Source organism: Chrysemys picta, chromosome 1 (assembly GCF_011386835.1).
Source record: "Chrysemys picta bellii isolate R12L10 chromosome 1, ASM1138683v2, whole genome shotgun sequence".
NCBI lineage: Eukaryota > Metazoa > Chordata > Testudines > Emydidae > Chrysemys > Chrysemys picta.
The window spans coordinates 15,236,626-15,255,758 of NC_088791.1; the positions used below are offsets into that span (position 1 = coordinate 15,236,626).

Consider the following 19,133-nt stretch of genomic DNA (forward strand, 5'->3'; position numbering starts at 1 on the left):
ATGCTACATTGTTCTGTAGATTTAAAACAAAAAATCTTGAGGTTTATATCTGAAAGCAAACAGTTTTCATTAGATAAAAATAGAGGATCTGTTTTCATTCATGTGGCACTGTTTATGTCCATCAGTGTCTTTGGCTATTACTTGAAAACAGACAGAAAAGAAAGAGACAAGTCCATCTTTAAAACACATGAACCGTGAAGCTTAATTAAAGAGCATTGATAAATTCTGTTGTCTCTCCAGGGGCACTCAGATAGTTAAACATCCACAAAGATCTGGAAGGAAAGGAGTTCAGTGAAAAGAGAGAGGAAATTAATAATTTTTCAAGAGCCACATTTTAAAAATAGTTGAATAATAATTAATAAACATAATTTCAGAAATAATTTCCGGTTATTTCAAATGGATTTAAAGGTGGTAAGAAGACGTCAAGGTAGAATCATGTAAATGTGTGTGATGTTAACGAATTTCTTTTCCAATCTGTCCAATCATAGGGCTGCTCTTCGCCTATAGTGGTGAAGTTTGCTGATACCCAAAAGGATAAGGAGCAGAGGCGTTTACAACAGCAGTTGGCACAACAGATGCAACAGCTCAACACTGCCACTTGGGGGAACCTCACAGGCCTTGGAGGACTCACACCACAGTACCTAGCTGTAAGTTCTTGTGAAATGTAGTGACCACGAGATGCATCTGCAGAAGTGGGTTTTTTTACCCACGAAAGCTTATGCCCAAATAAATCTGTTAGTCTTTAAGGTGCCACCAGACTCCTCGTTGTTTTAGTGACCACATATTTAGACTTAAACTGATTTATTTTAGCACACTGGAAGCTAATTATAGTGAACCATGATAAAATGGAATTCCCTACATTTTAACTTAGGGGCAGATAATGTGACTTATTCCTGAAAGCACCACGTAAATTTATGGCACTATATAAAACATTTTGTAATAATAACAGCGATTTAGAATGAAAGTCTCAAGTTATTTCAGTGCCTTGCAGTCTTCTGAAGATTTAAATTCTATTTCAGCTGGAAAATACATCTTCATTCTGATGTTTCTGCCGAACATTAAATTCTGCTTTTTTAAAAATGTGAATACATTTTTTGGATGCTTTCTCTTATCAAAGTAAAATCTTCAGCTTTCAGAGATCAGGTAGACATCTGAAAACCTTCTTCAATTGTGTTTGTGAATGGTCTTTTGAATCCACAATGTTTGAATTTAATTCTACTCGGCATATCAGTTTCCCATGGAAATATTCCCTGTGCTCATTCAAGTTAATCTTTTAATATATTTGAAAATGGCTATCACAGTAACTAGTGAAAGTCTGTAAATTAAATGCTCTTTTATTGGTACTAAATGTGCAAGATTCATATTACTTTATAGAAGGTAGATTTGATGAGCGTTTGGGCATTTTTAAAATGACATTTTCTTTGACTCTTTGAAAGCTAGGAGAGAAAAATGAGCTCGCTACCTGGCATTGTACAGCTGCCCTCTACTGCGGGGAATCTGGAACAGCTTGAGTGTGTCATAAATCATAGGCAGATGACAGAGATTCTCTTATTGTTCAAGTGGTCAGGGGTCTCTGCCTTTTGCCGCTGTGAAGTTGTGTATGGTCACGCTATATGGCGTATTGACAACTGGGACGTTCCCACGTGCTCAGAGATTTGTTTCTCTGTAGCTGCCGATTGCATAAATCAATTGTGTGTATATGTGGGGTGGGGTGGTTATAAATCTGCATAGACATTCATTTAGCTGGCAGTCTTTTAAAAAAAATACCCAGTATATCAAGGGTTAATAGTGAATCTTGACTGTTATATCAGCGAAGTGCCAGCCTATGAACTAATGAATATCTGTGCACTTGATGTACCTTGTTCTAAGGATGATAAAGAAAGAAACTGAATTTAAGGGGCTGGGTGAGAATGGACCATGATTGACAGAGATGAGTTATGGTAACTACTAGACTGCAGAGGGTTATAATTAGTCACGCTATGTTGGTTTAAATAGATTCAACACCTGGTTGTTAAAAAGAGTAAATTGATTAATTGTTTTAAAGCAGCGATGTTATTGAGTTTCCCCAGTGTCTGTGTGTTTCTTAATAGAGATTAGACATTAATATGGATTTACAGCATCAACTCTGGGGATGTTCATTCCAACAATAGGCAGAAGCAAGAGACAATATAAAAGTAAAGGAAACTATAAGTACTCCAACTTTAATTTGATGGATAATTTTGTTTTAATCTTGTTGCTTTTTTGTAACATCACTTAGATGACAATGATCGTCTTATTATTAATTTGCAGCTTCTGCAGCAAGCAACTTCCTCCAGTAACTTGGGTGCCTTCAGCGGCATTCAGCAAATGGCTGGTGAGTTAAAAATTATTTCATTTTGTCCAATTATATTTTATTTTCTTAGGCTCTTAAATTCCGTTTTCTGTAATGATCACATGATGTTAGTCTTTGTATATAAAATGTGTTGTGTGTATGAGCAGGGGGCAACTCATGATTCAGATTCAGTCCGTCTTTCAGAAACTGAAATTAAACTAACCGCTCCTCGGTTGTACAAACAGTTTGTCTTGCATTAGTCACCTGCCATTTGTCCAGAGTAACCAATTGTAAATTGCAGGAGAGCTCTTAGTTCCTGCAGCTATATCCTACCTACTAAAAGTAGCAATAAAGCAACAGCAGGATTACATTTTAATTTCCAGTGAGATTTCTGTGGCCTGAAAATCAAATTAATGGCAGCCCTCAAACATTTTAATAATAGGTGACAAATAAAAATGTTCTGACCTTCTTAATGAAACCCAAGATTACAGGCCTACCATTGATACAAGCTTGCAGTCTTCTTTTTATAATCATGGGAAATTAACTGGGTGCCTTTTTGACTTCAGAACCCTAGTTGACAAAATTACACAACAGAAGCTTTTATGTAAAAGTATAATCTTTGTTCTGAAGGAAAAAAGAGAGAGAGAAAGAAAATCAAAGTGTAAGCATATTTGAAAGCCAGCTAGTTGGAGGATTTCTTGGTAATGAGCTGTGTGCCAGTAGTAAGTGATGTGTAGTGATTAGTAAAAGGTCTCTCCCACTGTGTGACCTGCCATGCTGATACCCTAACTTAACATGATGCTAGAGAAGGCAGCATGTGCAGTAAATCAGACCACAGATGCACATTATGCCTGCCGTGAGGAACTGTTAAAAAGCCTTTTTTCCTTGCTTGATTTCAAAAAAAAAAAAAAAAAAAAGGGGTATGCTAGTTTATTTTAATCATGAACTCGGTGAATCAATGAAATGTAGCATTGGACTTGCTTTGCCATCACAAAACAATGGCTGAAATATTCATGTGTCTTTAGGAACGTTTTTAATACTTTTTTTTTTAATCCAAGCTTCTTCTGGCTTCCCTTTGAATGAATCTTGAAATACTTTTAACAAGTATAGATATACCACATGATATAGCCATACCCCATAGGTATTCTCTGCTCAATCGTTACATTATGCCATTATTGCGATGGCATCAGAGACTAACGTGAATCTGCTGTCTGACAATATAAATTGGCCTACAGATGACAATATCCCTGAATTATTTTCTCTTCCTCAGACCTGCTGGCAGTGCTTGCTGTTTCTATTATGTTACACTTATGATCTAGCATTTTTCTCATCAAAAAATATATCTTAATATGATAAACAGAGCAGAGTCATTCAGCAACATTTTCACAGTTGGCATTTTTGGAGCTGGCTTTGAGCTCAAGGATTGTGTTTAATGTTTCATATTTGGTTAGCTCTACAGAATGAAAAAATTGAGAGACCCAAGGGGGAAAAAATACTCAGGGAGATTTTTCTGTATAGCATACTCTACTGTACTTGTATCCAAGTAGGTTCCCATTGTCTGTTCACAGTTATTGTAGGTTTAGTTTTACCTCCAATAACTGAACCATACCTGGACTGAAATTAGGGATTTTCCTCACATTAACCCTAGGGTGCCCCTCAATCCAATGTATGAATCAGTTATGCATAGTAGGCCATTTAGTCCAAGGAAATTATCTTCTGGGGTCATAGTGGCATGTCATGTTTACTAGAACAATGTACTTCCTCAGCCAAAGACTAGATTTCTAATGGATCCATATACTGGATAATAATTTAAGAACTGTATGTGCCTCCTGGAATGTTTTAACAAGGTGGTTTTCTTACGTGCATATTAACAGAACTTAATGCTTTTCTGGGTTTACCTTTTCTTCTCCAGAAATGCAGGGCTCTTAAATCTCAATGTCCAAGGTCAAATTTCACAATGTTAAATTTCTCTCCACGCTACAACTCAACACGAAAGGGCAAAAGTCTTAGCATTATTGTATCGTTAAGTTTTTAAAAGTTCAAAAGTTGTATATTTTTCCCAAATTTCAGGTTTCTCCTGTAGCATTAACCAATTTACATTGCACATCCACTACATTTGATACTTTAATAATAAAGAGTAATTTATTAAGGTTTCCAAGAGACAGAGGAATAAAAAATTCTAGGTGTGTGCAACATGAATGGGTTAATATTGCTGGAGCATTGATCTCACAACCTTCATGTAGCATAAGAGCTAGATTTGTTCCTTTTTTCAAAATGTATTTTTAATTACATCCTATCCACACATCTTACACATATAAATATAATAATATTCATTTCCAGCTGATATGGAGCTTGTGTATTAATACTGGACTAGTTTTTCTTAAAGAGGAAGAAAATCTAGAAGCAGTCAGCTAAGATACGAGACAAGCTCCATGGTTAGACCTTGCAAGTTTTTTGAGTGAAAAAATGTTCATTTAGAATCAGATCTTTTGCCCCCCTCCTTGTGTTGATTTGAGTGGGAAGAGTAAGGTACTACTCAACGTGAGCAATGATGGCCAAATCGGATCTTAAATTTACCTGTACATGTATGTAGCACCCAAAAGTATTTTAATTAGCTCAGTCCTGCACCTTTAAAGTCAATGGCTGTTTTCTCTTTGGCTTCATTGGATCTAAAGCCCATTGAAATCAATGGACGTCTTTCCATTAATTTAAGTAGACTTTAGATTGGGCACCTAATTCTGCAGAGGATTTAAGTATGTGTCTAAAGCCCATTAAAGTAGGAAAACACTTAATATCACAAGAGTCGTCAATATCCCTTTTGCTGTTTTAATAGCAGTCTTGATTACAGGAGCTATCATTGTCTTGCCAAACTCTGCTTTATTGTTCTTACATAACACATGCACATACTTACGTCACTACTCTCGGTCATACTGTAGTCTTTTTTCCACTGACTACTGTAATGCTTAATAATTTAAAGGCATTGCTTTTACTTATATGCATAATATTAGGCTGCAGTGTATGGATTGTACTTTCTCATTGTTTGTGGGGAATGTCAGTAATACGGGTGAAGTACATCACATGATTTGATTGTCTAATAAAACAATACAAGCTACAGTTAATGACGGTTCAAGCCAGAGAGTTCCCCTCTTCAAATGTATTCAAGTTGCATTGACAGCCTGATGCAAAGCTCAGTGAATCACTTGGATCTTTCCATTAACTTCAGTAGGCTTTGGATCGGACATTAAACAACTGATTTACATTAGGTGAGCTAAGTTAACCTACTAGTTTTAAAAGTACATTGAAGATGTGACATAAGATTTTACATAGGGTGACCAGATAGCAAGTGTGAAAAATCGGGACAGGGGGTGGAGGGTAATTGGCACCTATATAAGAAAAAGCCCCAAATATCGGGACTGTCCCTATAAAATCGGAACATCTGATCACCCTAATTTTACATTATGTGACAGAATGCCAGGGGATTATAACTCAGAAGAGATGTCAAAAAATATTTTTCTTTTTCCCCGTGAAGGTTTTCCATTATCAATACAATTAGTTTCAAATCTTTTGTTATAAATGTAAATAGATATATGCATATAGATAGGTATGTATACACGTGCATATGCAAAATACACACGCACGCACGCACACAAAAGGGGTTATATTGATTCAGTTGGATATGTGAAAACAAAAAATAGGTTGAAATAGGAAAAAGTGATCCCTACGTTTGCATTTATCTTCTTTGGATTTCAGATTGATAAATGCCATACAGCTGGGCCTTTTTCTATTTTCTAACGTATGTTCCTAATCCTTTTGAAATTCTCTCATGGTTCGATTTGAGATTTGGGCTGAGCTTCTGACTGGTTCTGATTTTGCTTCAGTTAGGTTCACCCTTTCCCTTTTACCTGCACTAGGTTTCCTCTGAATCCGTGGGAGCAGATGGGTGAGAGAAATTCCACACAGTTCTGCTTCCTGAGTATTTCCCTTAATCACGCCATTGGCTCGGAGGATCTTGGGGGAATGTGTAGAAGCCAGGACTTTCTGCATAGAGGCGCTGTGCTTTTGCATCGGCTCTAAGGTCCTTTACCACGGCTCACTCCTTCGTAGCTTTTTTCCACTGGAAGAATACTGGAAGGGCTTCTCCTGCTGGGCATTGCCCGTAGGGCCTCTTTAAAGGGGTGTCCTGTTCAAAGTGAGAATCTCTGTCGACTCCAGGAATAGTGCCATGCCATGGCTGCTTCTTACATACGCACAACTGAAAGTGTTGGGCTAAGTGACTAAAAGCAATGAGATCAAACAACTGCGCTTCCCCTGAAGATGCCATTTAATCAAAGCCAATCGGTCCACATTTTCTAGGTTTCACAATGAAGCTTTAGTTGACTTTTTGGAGTGTACACCATTGAAGGGAAAGGGTTTGTTCTCTAGTTAGAGTACACACAAACTCTTGCAAACAGGAGTGGCACGAACACATTGAGGAGACCACCAACCCTCCGTAGCCTGGGAGATTTGAGAATACAAAATGGACTCTTTGAGTTAGGTTGAGTCTGAAGGAAGGAACTGCAAGTCTGCCTGAGCCTGACTGCAAAAGACCTGGAAGAGGCTCCTTATTCCCGCTCCCATATTGGGCACTCCCATAAAGACCAGGCAGAATGCAGCAGGAAAGCTTTGACTCACCAAACCACTAAATCATGTGCTTAATGTCATTTCTATTCAGGAAAACACGTAAGCACATGCTTAACTTTACAGCACATATTGAAATCCCATTGAGGTCAATGGGAAGTTACTGAATTCAGTGGGACTTAAGGATGTGCTTCAGTGCTGTGCTAAATAGGGATGAATTTAATATGTGCTTAAAGTTAAGCATGTGCTTAAGTGCTTTGCTGAATCAGGGTCTCAGTGATTAGAAAAAAGTTAAGTACTAAGTATTAAATAAACAGCTGTTCTAAAGATGGATTCTAAATATATGTGATTTGATAGAGCTGGAAATCGGAATTTTCTATTCTATCCATCTTGCCTGGTGCTTGTAATTTCAAGAGCGCTATTTTGGACCTCTCCCTATCTGAAGTAAAGCCCTTGAAAATCTGATTCAACTTTTTAAAATAAAATCTGGAGTGTCTGATAACATCAGTGTTAACAAGTAACTTACTTTTTGATCAGAGATGATAAACTGTACTTGCTTTGATCATTAGTCCATGTTTCTTAAACTTCAGTCAGGATTTATAGATTCATAGATTCTAGGACTGGAAGGGACCTCGAGAGGTCATCGAGTCCAGTCCCCTGCCCGCATGGCAGGACCAAATACTGTCTAGACCATCCCTGATAGACATTTATCTAACCTACTCTTAAATATCTCCAGAGATGGAGATTCCACAACCTCCATAGGCAATTTATTCCAGTGTTTAACCACCCTGACAGTTAGGAACTTTTTCCTAATGTCCAACCTAGACCTCCCTTGCTGCAGTTTAAACCCATTGCTTCTGGTTCTATCCTTAGAGGCTAAGGTGAACAAGTTCTCTCCCTCCTCCTTATGACACCCTTTTAAATACCTGAAAACATGTCCCCTCTCAGTCTTCTCTTTTCCAAACTAAACAAACCCAATTCTTTCAGCCTTCCTTCATAGGTCATGTCCTCAAGACCTTTAATCATTCTTGTTGCTCTTCTCTGGACCCGCTCCAATTTCTCCACATCTTTTTTAAAATGCGGTTCCCAGAACTGGACACAATACTCCAGCTGAGGCCTAACCAGAGCAGAGTAGAGCGGAAGAATGACTTCTCGTGTCTTGCTCACAACATACCTGTTAATACATCCCAGAATCATGTTTGCTTTTTTTGCAACAGCATCACACTGTTGACTCATATTTAGCTTGTGGTCCACTATAACCCCTAGATCCCTTTCTGCCGTACTCCTTCCTAGACAGTCTCTTCCCATTCTTTTTTTTTTTTTTGATAGAATGTCAGGATTGGAAGGGACCTCAGGAGGTCATCTAGTCCAACCCCCTGCTCAAAGCAGGACCAATCCCCAGACAGATTTTTGCCCCAGATCCCTAACTGGCCCCCTCAAGGATTGAACTCACAACCCTGGGTTTAGCAGGCCAATGCTCAAACCACTGAGCTATCCCTACCCCCATTCTGTATGTGTGAAACTGATTTTTCCTTCCTAGATGGAGCACTTTGCATTTGTCTTTGTTAAACTTCATCCTGTTTACCTCAGCCCCTTTCTCCAATTTGTCCAGAAATTTAATGTAAAGGGAATAAACCCTAATGTTTGGAGAAACTAACGAGACAAAAAGAAAAAAGGTAAATAAATAATTGGGCCAATATTACCGATTGTGGGATGCCGCTGTGTTGGGGTGACCAAGCTGAGACACTGTAAAGGGACCTGATCAGAAAGGGCTCAGAAGCCATCCTCTGAAAATCAGGCCTCTTTAAGATGACCAGGGCGGGGCTCTGAACCAATGCATATTTTCCCAGAAAGGAAGGATTTAAGCAGGAAATTCTTCAAGGTAAAGACTCAAGTGATCCTCAATTATTTTAATACTTACTAAATGCTTTGCATGTAAAACTTAAATAAGCCTAAAAAGCTTTTAAAAATGGCCCATGATTCTGCTACGTCCTATACAAACAAGCCCCTGATCCTTACCTCTTGCATCTATCACAAGGAGAAAAACTATGGTGACTAAAGCAAGGCAAATTGCCTTATTGCATGAAAGTTTGCATTGGAGGTAGCACAAGAAGTTGTAAAATGTAAATCTTGTGCTCTCAAATTTACCCGTGTTTTCACAGAACTGCATCTGTGACTGCGCAGCACTACAAAAATTTCCTGCGAATGTGCTAATGGGCCTTATGAGAATGTTCTATAACCATCCATCTGTCACTTTTTAACAGGCCTGATTGGCAAGCACTTGTAACAACTGACATCTGTTCTTGCTTATTGATATGTAGATTTATGGTAATTGCCATGAACAATAAGACACGAAATTACCTAAGGTGAACATTAAATTAAATTTTCATGCCCCTATCCTTATAAATAATTTTTTTTTAAAATCTTAAGTTTCAAGCAGGCATATTGTGCATCTGTTTTGTACATAATTTAATTGTTTTTTTTTAATTTGCCAAGTAACAAAATGAAAGTTGTGTTCCTTGTAGTTCTGACTATTTGCCAAGCTGATGGCACATTGGTAAATACACATTATTAAAAATTGAATCAAATTGTAATGTGGTTCTAGCTCTTTATAAATCATTTTGCTTTAATTCCCAACATTTTCTCCATCATGAAGATCAAGAGTTCTTTCTTACCCAGGAGTTCTCTCCCTGCAGGTGGAATTTCATTCTTTTTTTTTTTTTTTTACATGCCTATGAGGCTGTTTTTCAGTGTTAAGCGGTTTGCATTTCTTCAGCGAGAGGTACGGTTGCTGAGTATGCAGCAGTTTCAAATAAAAAGGATTGAATCACTTTCTGTCTAAGTTTGGTCCGGGGTTTGGGGCTGTTTTGAAAAACCTACGTGATGTGAAAAGCGTGGACTGCAGGAATGGAGACCATGTGAAAGGATAGAATGTGCCAGGCAGCAGAATAATCCCCAAATCTATACATTGGCTAGAGATTAACTGAACCGGAATCTACTTCTACCATGTAACCAAATCGGCTGTCGGATCTGAGGATCAACAGTACTTGGTTCCCTGTTCTGAGTTTGTACTAGCAAGCTGTGATGTTGACACATTTCACATAAAGGAAAAAGCCAATAAACAGGGAGCAGCAGCAATGATAAAACATCTGGAGGAAGTGGAATATAGTAACGATGAGGATAGATTATTTGTGTATTTTAGCGGTCAGCCTTTGGGATGGGAGTGAGGAGATACGCCTGTTGATTTCATCAGTTCTACAGCACCCTGGGCACTGGGTGTGTTCTCAGCCTGTTATTAACATTTTCACACTCTTGAGTTCCACTCGGTTCAATTCTTTGGTTTTCTTCTCTGATGCATTATGACAACAAGAAACGGATCTTTTCTGGAGGCCCCATAGCTGACACCACATAACATCTGAAGAGCTGGTTTGTGGCCAGTGTGTTGTAGTCACTTTTCCAGTGACACATGCAGGGTGGGGAGAGGACTTCTTTGATGTATGTTTCTTGCTTCTTAACATTCTTTTGGGTTTGAAAAAATCTTCTGTTAGTGGAGAAGATCTCCCTTTGCTTCCACAGGAAGCTAGTCTACCTGCTTCTTTGTGCTATAAAAAGGTTTTGTGAGATGAAGAGAGGTGGGCATTCATTTTGCCTCCACCTGGGAGCTAGACTGGCTCCCCAGGCTAAGGCGAGCTGTTGCTTTTGGTGCTGCCGATTAGCCTTGTCTCTAATTCTTTGTGTTTTGTTTTCCTCGAGCACTGCATACATGCTGTCTCTCAGCTCCCATAGCCTTGCACCCATGTAGTTCTTCACTGGCCATGAAATAGAAAGCAATAGCGAATTGTTTCCGATTCTTTTTGCTTATCAAACGAGTTTCAGAGAAATCTGCGTGCATGTTGCAGAAATTGGTGGGATTCCACCAGTCAGAAGCTATCTCCAAAAATTCTTTTCAGCATTTGCTGTGTGCATCTTTGTTCACCGCTATTTGCCAGTCTAAATTGTGAACTGTTTAAAAGTACCACAAGGAAGCATCACCACACAGAAAATATAATTCAACTGCAACCTCCTTCTGATCGGCAGCCAGTCCAGTGGAGAGAGAGGCTGCTTTATTGCGTATTTCTACCAGCCAGACCACAGAATGGCATTAACGGTGGCCTCCATGAAGATTTGCATTGTTTGCTGGAGTCTTGGTGTTGAGCTCTGTAGACTTCTAGTGGACCTGAAACTTTATGAAGGGCACATTGGGGCCAAAGAGCAATCTAGAATGAAACCTGAGCCCACACCCCATCTTTCAAAATGTTTCCTGCCCTTGCAAAGAGATGGAGTCAGTAAACTAATAGGTTTCCTCTGTCTCTAAATTTGGTGATCCACTGGCTGAACTACTCTGGAGGCTTTCTGTATAAATCAGAATTGTAGAAAGTACTTTACACACCTCGCCTCATGTAGTGGCAGATTGTGGGTGGTCTATATGAGTTCACAAGTGTGTGAGCAAGAGGATTCTAGAAGTTTCTCTCTCTCTTTCCTCCCCTACTTTTGTGCCCCTGCATAAGGGCCAGGCACAATCTTTACTCTTGTGCTTCCTGAGAGCTAGGAGATGGGGGCCTCTAGTATCAGAAACTGTAGAGGATGGGGAGGGACCATAGCTAACTTCCTTCTCCATACCAGACAGCACAACTTGTTTGTTGCAGGCTGTAAAAAACTATAAGCAGTGGCTCTGCTTTCCAAGAGGACTTGCGCCTGCCTCCAGCAGGGACAACATACCTCCCAATTCATCCCTTCACTATCATTGCCGCAATTGATGAGCAAGTATTCAGCTATGGATAATGTCCTAAAAGCATATACATAGAAATTTCAGATTATTTAGTGATGGACAAGCTCCTAAAGGCATGGATCAGCATAAAAAAAGTGAAGCTTCCCCAAGCATCCGCACTTAATCAAACCTATGCATTCAAAAGTACCTAGCCAAACCACTTTGGGTTGGAAAGCTCACAAAAGCCGTCTCTCATAAGAAGTTTCCATTATTCCCTAGTTTTAGCCTCTGAGGAAACACTACAAGGAAAGCCCGTCTTGGTATACTTTAGTATTTCCTTGTCCTATCCCATCTGAAATGAAGACGTTCAAGACTCAACCTTTTCAAAAAGTTCACCAAATTCTTTCATGTTTCAAAAGAAGACTTGGTTGAAGATGAGAGCTGTGTTTCAGGCTGTTTATTTTTTTCAGACAGGTTTGCCCGTCCCTAATTCTTTGGTAATTATAAAGTTTCCATGTAATTAAACTACAGAGTTTTTAAAGTATTTTTCTAAAGCACTTTGAACGTGATGAGTGCTATGTATAATCATGATAAAGCTCTAGCTTAAAAAGCTGAGCAAACTCAATGACGACCTGTGATTACAGGATACAGTAGTTACACCTAATTACCTTGGTTATTAGTACCTTGTAATTAGAGTAGTTATATGTTGTATTGTGCCTTGTAAACTATTATAGGTGATGGGGATTGAGAAAAACCTTATGGTTTATATAGTTCTTAAATTCTATGAGATGTCATGAGAGAGGTTTTCCTCTGTTAGTCCCTCAAAGTATATGATGTTGGTCCCAGATTCCTCTAAGTGATGGTTCTTCAGCCACATTACTAGGAAGATCATCCATCACCTATTTCTTTTTTTTTTTTTTTTTTTGGTAGAGTCATTATTGAAAAGTGCTTGACATCCACAACTGGGGCCGATTTTCAGAAGAGCTCCATTCTCAATTAGACACTTCTGAAAATCTGGATACTGTATTGAAGTTCTCAGCATTTAGAGGCTCTCACGGTAGATAAATGGAAACTTCTGGGTGCTGAGCATTTCTACAAGTCTGGTTTCTAATATCTAACCTAATTCTGTCCTGTGTTAGTTTCAAGCTATTGCTGCTCTTTATTATGCCATGTGGTCTCAGTCTCTGTAAAATGTCCCTTCTGCTCTTTTATTTTATTAGCTCTCAAATACTTGTAGAGTGTTATGATATCCCCTCTTCTCATTTTCTCCAAGTTCATATTAAGTTCTCCTGCTCATATGGTCGTAGCTTAATTACTTTGACATTCTTCTCTGGATTTCCTCTAATTTATCAATGTCCTTTTCATACGGCATATGCAGAACACCCACATGTGGCCAAACCAAGGTGGGGGAAAGAGGCGTTATTTCTTTCTTTGTCCTACAAATTATGCCTATGTATATAGCTGTGATGCCCATATATATACACACTCTGTACACCATTTTCATCTTTGAGCAGCTGCATCCCATTGAGATTTCAGGTTCTTTGTCACATTGTTGTTCTTTAATCATTCTTCTTCCATTTTGTATGAGTGTTGTTTAGTCTTTGTCTGCAATAGATGTCCTATTTCATATTTATCTAAATTAAATGCAATGCTTTTTAAATTTACCCCTCTCTTGAAGGTCTTTACATCATTCTGAAATGTAGATGTATCCTTCACTACATCTCGTAAAGTACTGAATAAACTAACTAACAAGTGGTTTTGAGAATCTGGATGGCTTACATGATACAGAACATTCTGCCTAGAGGTCCCCAGTTCTAATGTGGCCCCAAATGATAGTGACTGGAAATCATTACTGTCTGATAGCTGTTCCGTGCTGAATTTGATGGTGTCGATTCAGTTCCAAATAGACAGAAGGAATTTCAGGCAAAAATTGCTCTCACAATTGGCTGTTATTGTGCGGTAGTCTAAGTAGAGAAGTGAAGAAGGGACTTGGGGACTGAACTTGATAGGATCCGAGTACCTCTCAAGCAATAATTAATTTACCTTCTCTCCACCTGTGGTGAGGTCAGGAAGTATTATTATCACATAGAGAGATTAAGTGACTTGTCACACCACAACTCGTTGACGGAGGTGGGAACTAAACACAAATTTCCTGAGTTGCAAGCCCGTGCTGTAACAACAAAACCATCCACCCTCTCACCTGTAAGACAGATATGAGGCACATTGGCTGGGGCCAGTGGGGGGTAGCTTATACTGCCCAGGCTGTAGCTGTTCTGGGAATGAAAGGAGGGTTTAAATCACTGGTAGGACTGTCAATCTGGCAACCTTTACCAGTCTTATATTCCTTTAAAATGAATACAACTTTTAAACTAGAAATCTCTTAATTAACCCTGTTGCTGAAGCTGCATTTTGTTCTCTGCACAGGCATGAATGCTTTACAGTTACAGAATTTGGCAACTTTAGCAGCCGCAGCAGCCGCCGCCCAAACCTCAGCTACCACCACCAATGCAAATCCTCTCTCCACAACGACTGGTGCGCTGGGAGCGCTCACAAGTCCTGGTAAGAGTAGATTACTTTCCATTCAGATTCTGCAGTAAGAGTAGACTAGACGGAGAGCCTCAGAATGGTGATCCCGTATCTGTTTATCACTTCCAAAACCAATCAACTTGCACATGAAAAGTGTGGAGGGTTTGGGGGTTTTTTTTAGTAAAATGTTTTAATTAAAAAAGTGTGTTTAAGCAGCTAACTAAAGCCTGGATTTTGCAAGTTGTTCCATGCGGGCACATCGGTCTGCTCTGCCCAGCTCACTGCAGGGTTAGGGCCCATGTTGCAGTCTTACAACACCCAGCAGGCACAAGAAAACTCTAGTTGCATGAGGAACTCAGTGAGATTTAACGTTTCAGAAAGAATCCAGAACATGAGCCAAGTCCTCTCATGCTAGAAAAAAAGACAAACTGAATTTGTTCCCTCTTTTTTTTTTTTTCTTGCCTTTTCTTTTTCTTCCTATGGTGCCTTCAGAGATTGCTCCTGTTGGTAACTGAGAGGCAATTATGGAAGTAAGACCAGAGGCATACTGAAAATCTTGCTGGATTCTGATCTCCATACACTGGTGTAAATCCAGTAATCAATAACTCCTCATCATCTCCAAAGCCAGTGGAGGGTAGAGTTATTTACATTGGTGTAACTGAGCTGAGAATCTGACCCCTTATCTTTATATAAAGGCTTCAGGGTGTAGTAATTTGCATCATGAAGTGTGTTTATGGCGGTTCTAAAAACATTCATATCATTTTAGATGCCACTAAAGAACATTTGTGTTTAATCTTGTTTCTAAGTATATTCATCCCTCATGATAAAATAATCTGTGGCAGAAGGTTTGAGCTCAACCACAAGGGAGGCAATCTTTGACATATGTTATAGGCAGAGATTGTAACACCACCTATTATTATTAACACTTCCATTGTAAAACTCTGTTTTCAGTTTTCAGAGTAGCAGCCGTGTTAGTCTGTATCCGCAAAAAGAAGAACAGGAGTACTTGTGGCACCTTAGAGACTAACAAATTTATTAGAGCATAAGCTTTCGTGGACTACAGCCCACTTCTTCTATATGCATCCGAAGAAGTGGGCTGTAGTCCACGAAAGCTTATGCTCTAATAAATTTGTTAGTCTCTAAGGTGCCACAAGTACTCCTGTTCTTCTGTTTTCAGTGGCTTTTACCTTTTTACCAGACTATTGGACTGAATTTTTCCATACCTGGTGTCTGCCTGAGGCTAAATGTGTTAGACACAAGGGTGCAGCCATTTCCAAGGATAAAGCTAGGGGGAAGTACTTCGTTTTGCAATGTTAAAAAAAAAAATCTGCAACCTTTACTTTGGGAAGCTCTAGAACACCAGGCTTTGGAGTGGGGACTCGAAATTTGTCAGGGGCGAGGCCTTTGTTTCAGAGATTTGTCTGTTTCTGTTTCCCTGGAAATCTGCCCAAATTTGGTCAAGTTTAAGTATTCAAAAAACTCTCAGTTCAGACATGCCCAGTAGAGACTTGTTAGGGTATGTTTAATCACTTGAGCTGGAGGTATAGCTCAGATAGAAGTATGCACGCTAGCTTTTCTCGAGCTAGTGCGCTAAAAATAGAAGTGTAGCCATATTGGCACAGGTGGGGGGGATGGACTAGCCACCCAAGTAAGCACCTAGGATCCAAGTCAGATTGTACTCAGTGAAGCTAACCCCTCCTGCTGCCTATGCTGGCTCCACTTCTGCACTTGGTCAAAGCTAATGCACTCATGACTACCCAAGCTATAAATTACATCTCCAGCAGAAGTATAGACATACCCAGCTAAAATCTCTGAAGATTCCATCCTCCCTGAGCATGCTCCCTCCCCATACAGCTCCTAGGCTCATCAGACTGCACATGTACCATTCCCACAAAGCAACTGAGCAGGATCCAACCCGGGGCTTAGAAAGACTTTCCCTTGAATTACTACTCCCCAGCCAGGATGGGGTTGGGCATCAGAACTGACAGCAGAAAGCCAGTCTCTCCTGTGCTCTCGATGACACCCCTGCTGGAGCCCAGGCAGTGTGGAGGAGGAAGGCGCCTCACTCAAATGCAGAGGAGGCAGGAGCTAGACTGAGGGAAGGGGAGGCATAGATTGGGGCAAGGAGGCTGGTGAGACTGGGACTGTGGGGAAAGAGAGAGAAACCGTGACTTGAAATTTGGGGGAGACTGGGACTGATTGGGCAAGGAAACTGGGACTGGGAACGAGTGGAGGTGAGTAGACACATCTGACCAGGAGCTAAGATGAGGGGGACAACAGGGACTGGCTGGATAAAGACCGGGGAGTGGGGAGGGGAAATTAAGACTGGGAGCCAGTGGGGATTGGACAAGGAGTTGGGGTGGGGAGGAACTTAGACTGGCTGGGCAAGGAAACTGGGAGTGGGGAAGGAAAGATACTGGAAGGGTAGGAAGACTGGGACTTGAATGGGGACCTTAGAAGGGAAGACTGGGTCTGAGGTGAGACTGGGTAGGCAAGGAGAATGGGCCTGGGCCTGGGACGAGGAGCCAAGGGGTGGGAAGAGACAAGACTGGGACAGAGACGGGTTAGAGGGGATGGGAAAGAAGGAGTCAAGCTTAGAGGAACTGACAGAAGGGTCTGTGATGCCTACTGGAACACACTCTCCTCCTGGTATGGCACCCAAGATTCCTGAGTCTCACTATTCTTTCTGCTGTCATCAAATCTGTGATATGCACTGGCAAAGTGTGTGTCTCACACTGCTGTCAGAAACGCTGTTAGCGCAATTGGCAGACATCTGTGCTGTGGATCTAAAGGTTCCAACCCTGCTGATGGTCCATGTGGGCATATGGATGCCACATGCTGCAATTTCTGGGTGGGGGGGGGGTTCAGTTTGCTCTTTTAAAAACCTAGGAATTAAGAAACAAAACACTATGTTAAAAGAACATTAAGGTTGCAAAGTCAAGCACTCAAAAGCTAGGAAATTCCATACTGAGGACCCTTGCCTTATTTGTTGCAGAACTTGGAAGTTGTGTAGTGCATGAGGCAAGGGACTGCATGAAGAGGAAGGACAGTCTCATGGTTAGGGCAGTTGAATGCTGCCCTGGAGAACTGGATTCTATCCCTGCCCTGCCAAACTACGTGATGCTGGGCAAGTCACTTAACCAAACTTTTCACAGGAGGTCACTATTTGTATTTTCATCATGTTCTGGGGGCTCAACTTGAGACCCTGGAGTCTGACATGCACAAGTCACTGAGCACTCACAGCTGCAACTGAAGTCAATAGGATCTGTGCTTTGAAAAGATACAATGTTATATAATACTAAGTGCTCTGAAAATTCATGCCACAATTAGTAGATACTTTTGACATTAATTTCTCTGGACATCAGTTCCCCATCTGTAAAATGGGGATAATACCACCCTTCAACAGGGGTTTTGTGAACCTAAATTAATTAATGTTTGTGAAGCCCTCAGATACTATCCAGATGAGTACCGTAGGAAAGTCAGTGAGGAAATGAATAATTCTGAATTTAGAGCAAGGTTTGACTAGTGTGCAGTAAATAAGGAATGAGGCCACACAGTGAACAATGAGGAGAAAACAAAATATTGAATAGCTGCTCACCAGTGAGCACCATTCATCCTGTGCACTGAATGAGACAGGGTCCTCTGGAAAAAAATAGTGTGATAATATAATAAAGACTGTATTATCATGCATATGTATAAAGGGGCTGAATGAAGGTTGCAGAGGCAACGTTAATTCTATAATGACTCTCCTTGAGGTCTGTGGTACAAACAGCTGTCTTGAGGATTCTATACACTATGCATTTTGGAGATGAAAAAGACTCCTTAGATCAAATAGTCCAACTGCTGCCAACATAGGATTGTTCTAAAGGACATTTCCAAGTGTTGCTTAACCTGAATAACGCCAGAGATGGGAATATTTACACTTCCCTTCCAGTATTATTTAATGGCCGAATTAACCTTATTGTTAGAAAATGTTTTCTGGTGTCCAGCCTAATTATTTGCTTGCATCCCACTTTTCCATTAGCCACTCTAAATAATTCTTTCCCCCACAATCAGAGCATTTTAAAAGTTAGGGATGGCCTATTTGGCCATCTAGCCAGGGCTGGCTCCAGGCACCAGCTCACCAAGCTTGTGCTTGGGGCGGCACCTGTACGGGGGCGGCATGGCGCTCCAGCTCCAGCCGCCGGGGAGAGCGGAGCTGCGACTGGGCTCGCCGCCAGGGAGAGCGGAGCCCCGGCCGGGCTCTCTGCCATCCTCCCAGGGCTCTGGCTGCCAGCGGAGCCGCGGTGGGCTCGGCGCCCTCCCCTGCCGCGCTCCGGAGTGGGGAGGGGGCACGGCAGGAGGCTTTTTTGCCTGGGGCGGCAAAAAAGCCAGAGCCAGCCCTGCATCGAGCCCATATTGCTACCAAAGGATTGTTCACTACTGCATGGTTTCTGCTGTGTTGGGAAGACTAGCTTTGAATGTCTGAATATATCCAGGCTTCCACTAGTATCTTAATCATCTTTATCACCTTTTTCTGGACCCCCTCCAATGTAATTATGCCTTCATTGAACTGGGGCACCCACCACAGCATGCAGTGTAGCTAATGTATTTAATTCAATGCTGCAGGAAGATAGGCTAACCTATGTACTTGTGCTTGTGCTTCATATAATGCAGGATATATTGATCAGCATATCACGTTGTAAAATCGTATACATACATAGCTATCCAATTATATCTTAGCATCTGTGGTGAGCATCTCCTCCCATTTATCTCTGTCCGTGTCATATGCCAGTGTTTTAGATTATATTTCCCCCAGTTATGTTGATTTTGCATTTTTGAGATAAAATTTCATTTTTTGATTCCTTCCAGTTTCTCTGATCTGGCAAGAAATATCTTAACTCTTCTCTACTTCCCTTGAAAAGCGTGGAAGACTTAAGACCTTACATAGGA

General features: G+C 40.6%; 1 protein-coding gene across 50 annotated transcripts in view; it reads left to right on the forward strand.

The window, feature by feature from the left end:
* CELF2 (CUGBP Elav-like family member 2) overlaps positions 1–19,133 on the forward strand; it is a 777,520-nt gene that overhangs the window by 721,024 nt on the left and 37,363 nt on the right. For 42 of the 50 annotated variants that reach the window (XM_065551194.1, XM_065551355.1, XM_065550601.1 and 39 more), the window contains 3 exons: positions 489–647; positions 2,290–2,353; positions 14,100–14,234. In XM_065551194.1, the coding sequence (XP_065407266.1) occupies positions 489–647; positions 2,290–2,353; positions 14,100–14,234 (358 nt within the window). The remainder of the gene's footprint in view (positions 1–488; positions 648–2,289; positions 2,354–14,099; positions 14,235–19,133) is intronic. The other 8 variants (XM_065551657.1, XM_065551539.1, XM_065550919.1 and 5 more) reach the window with 1 other exon arrangement.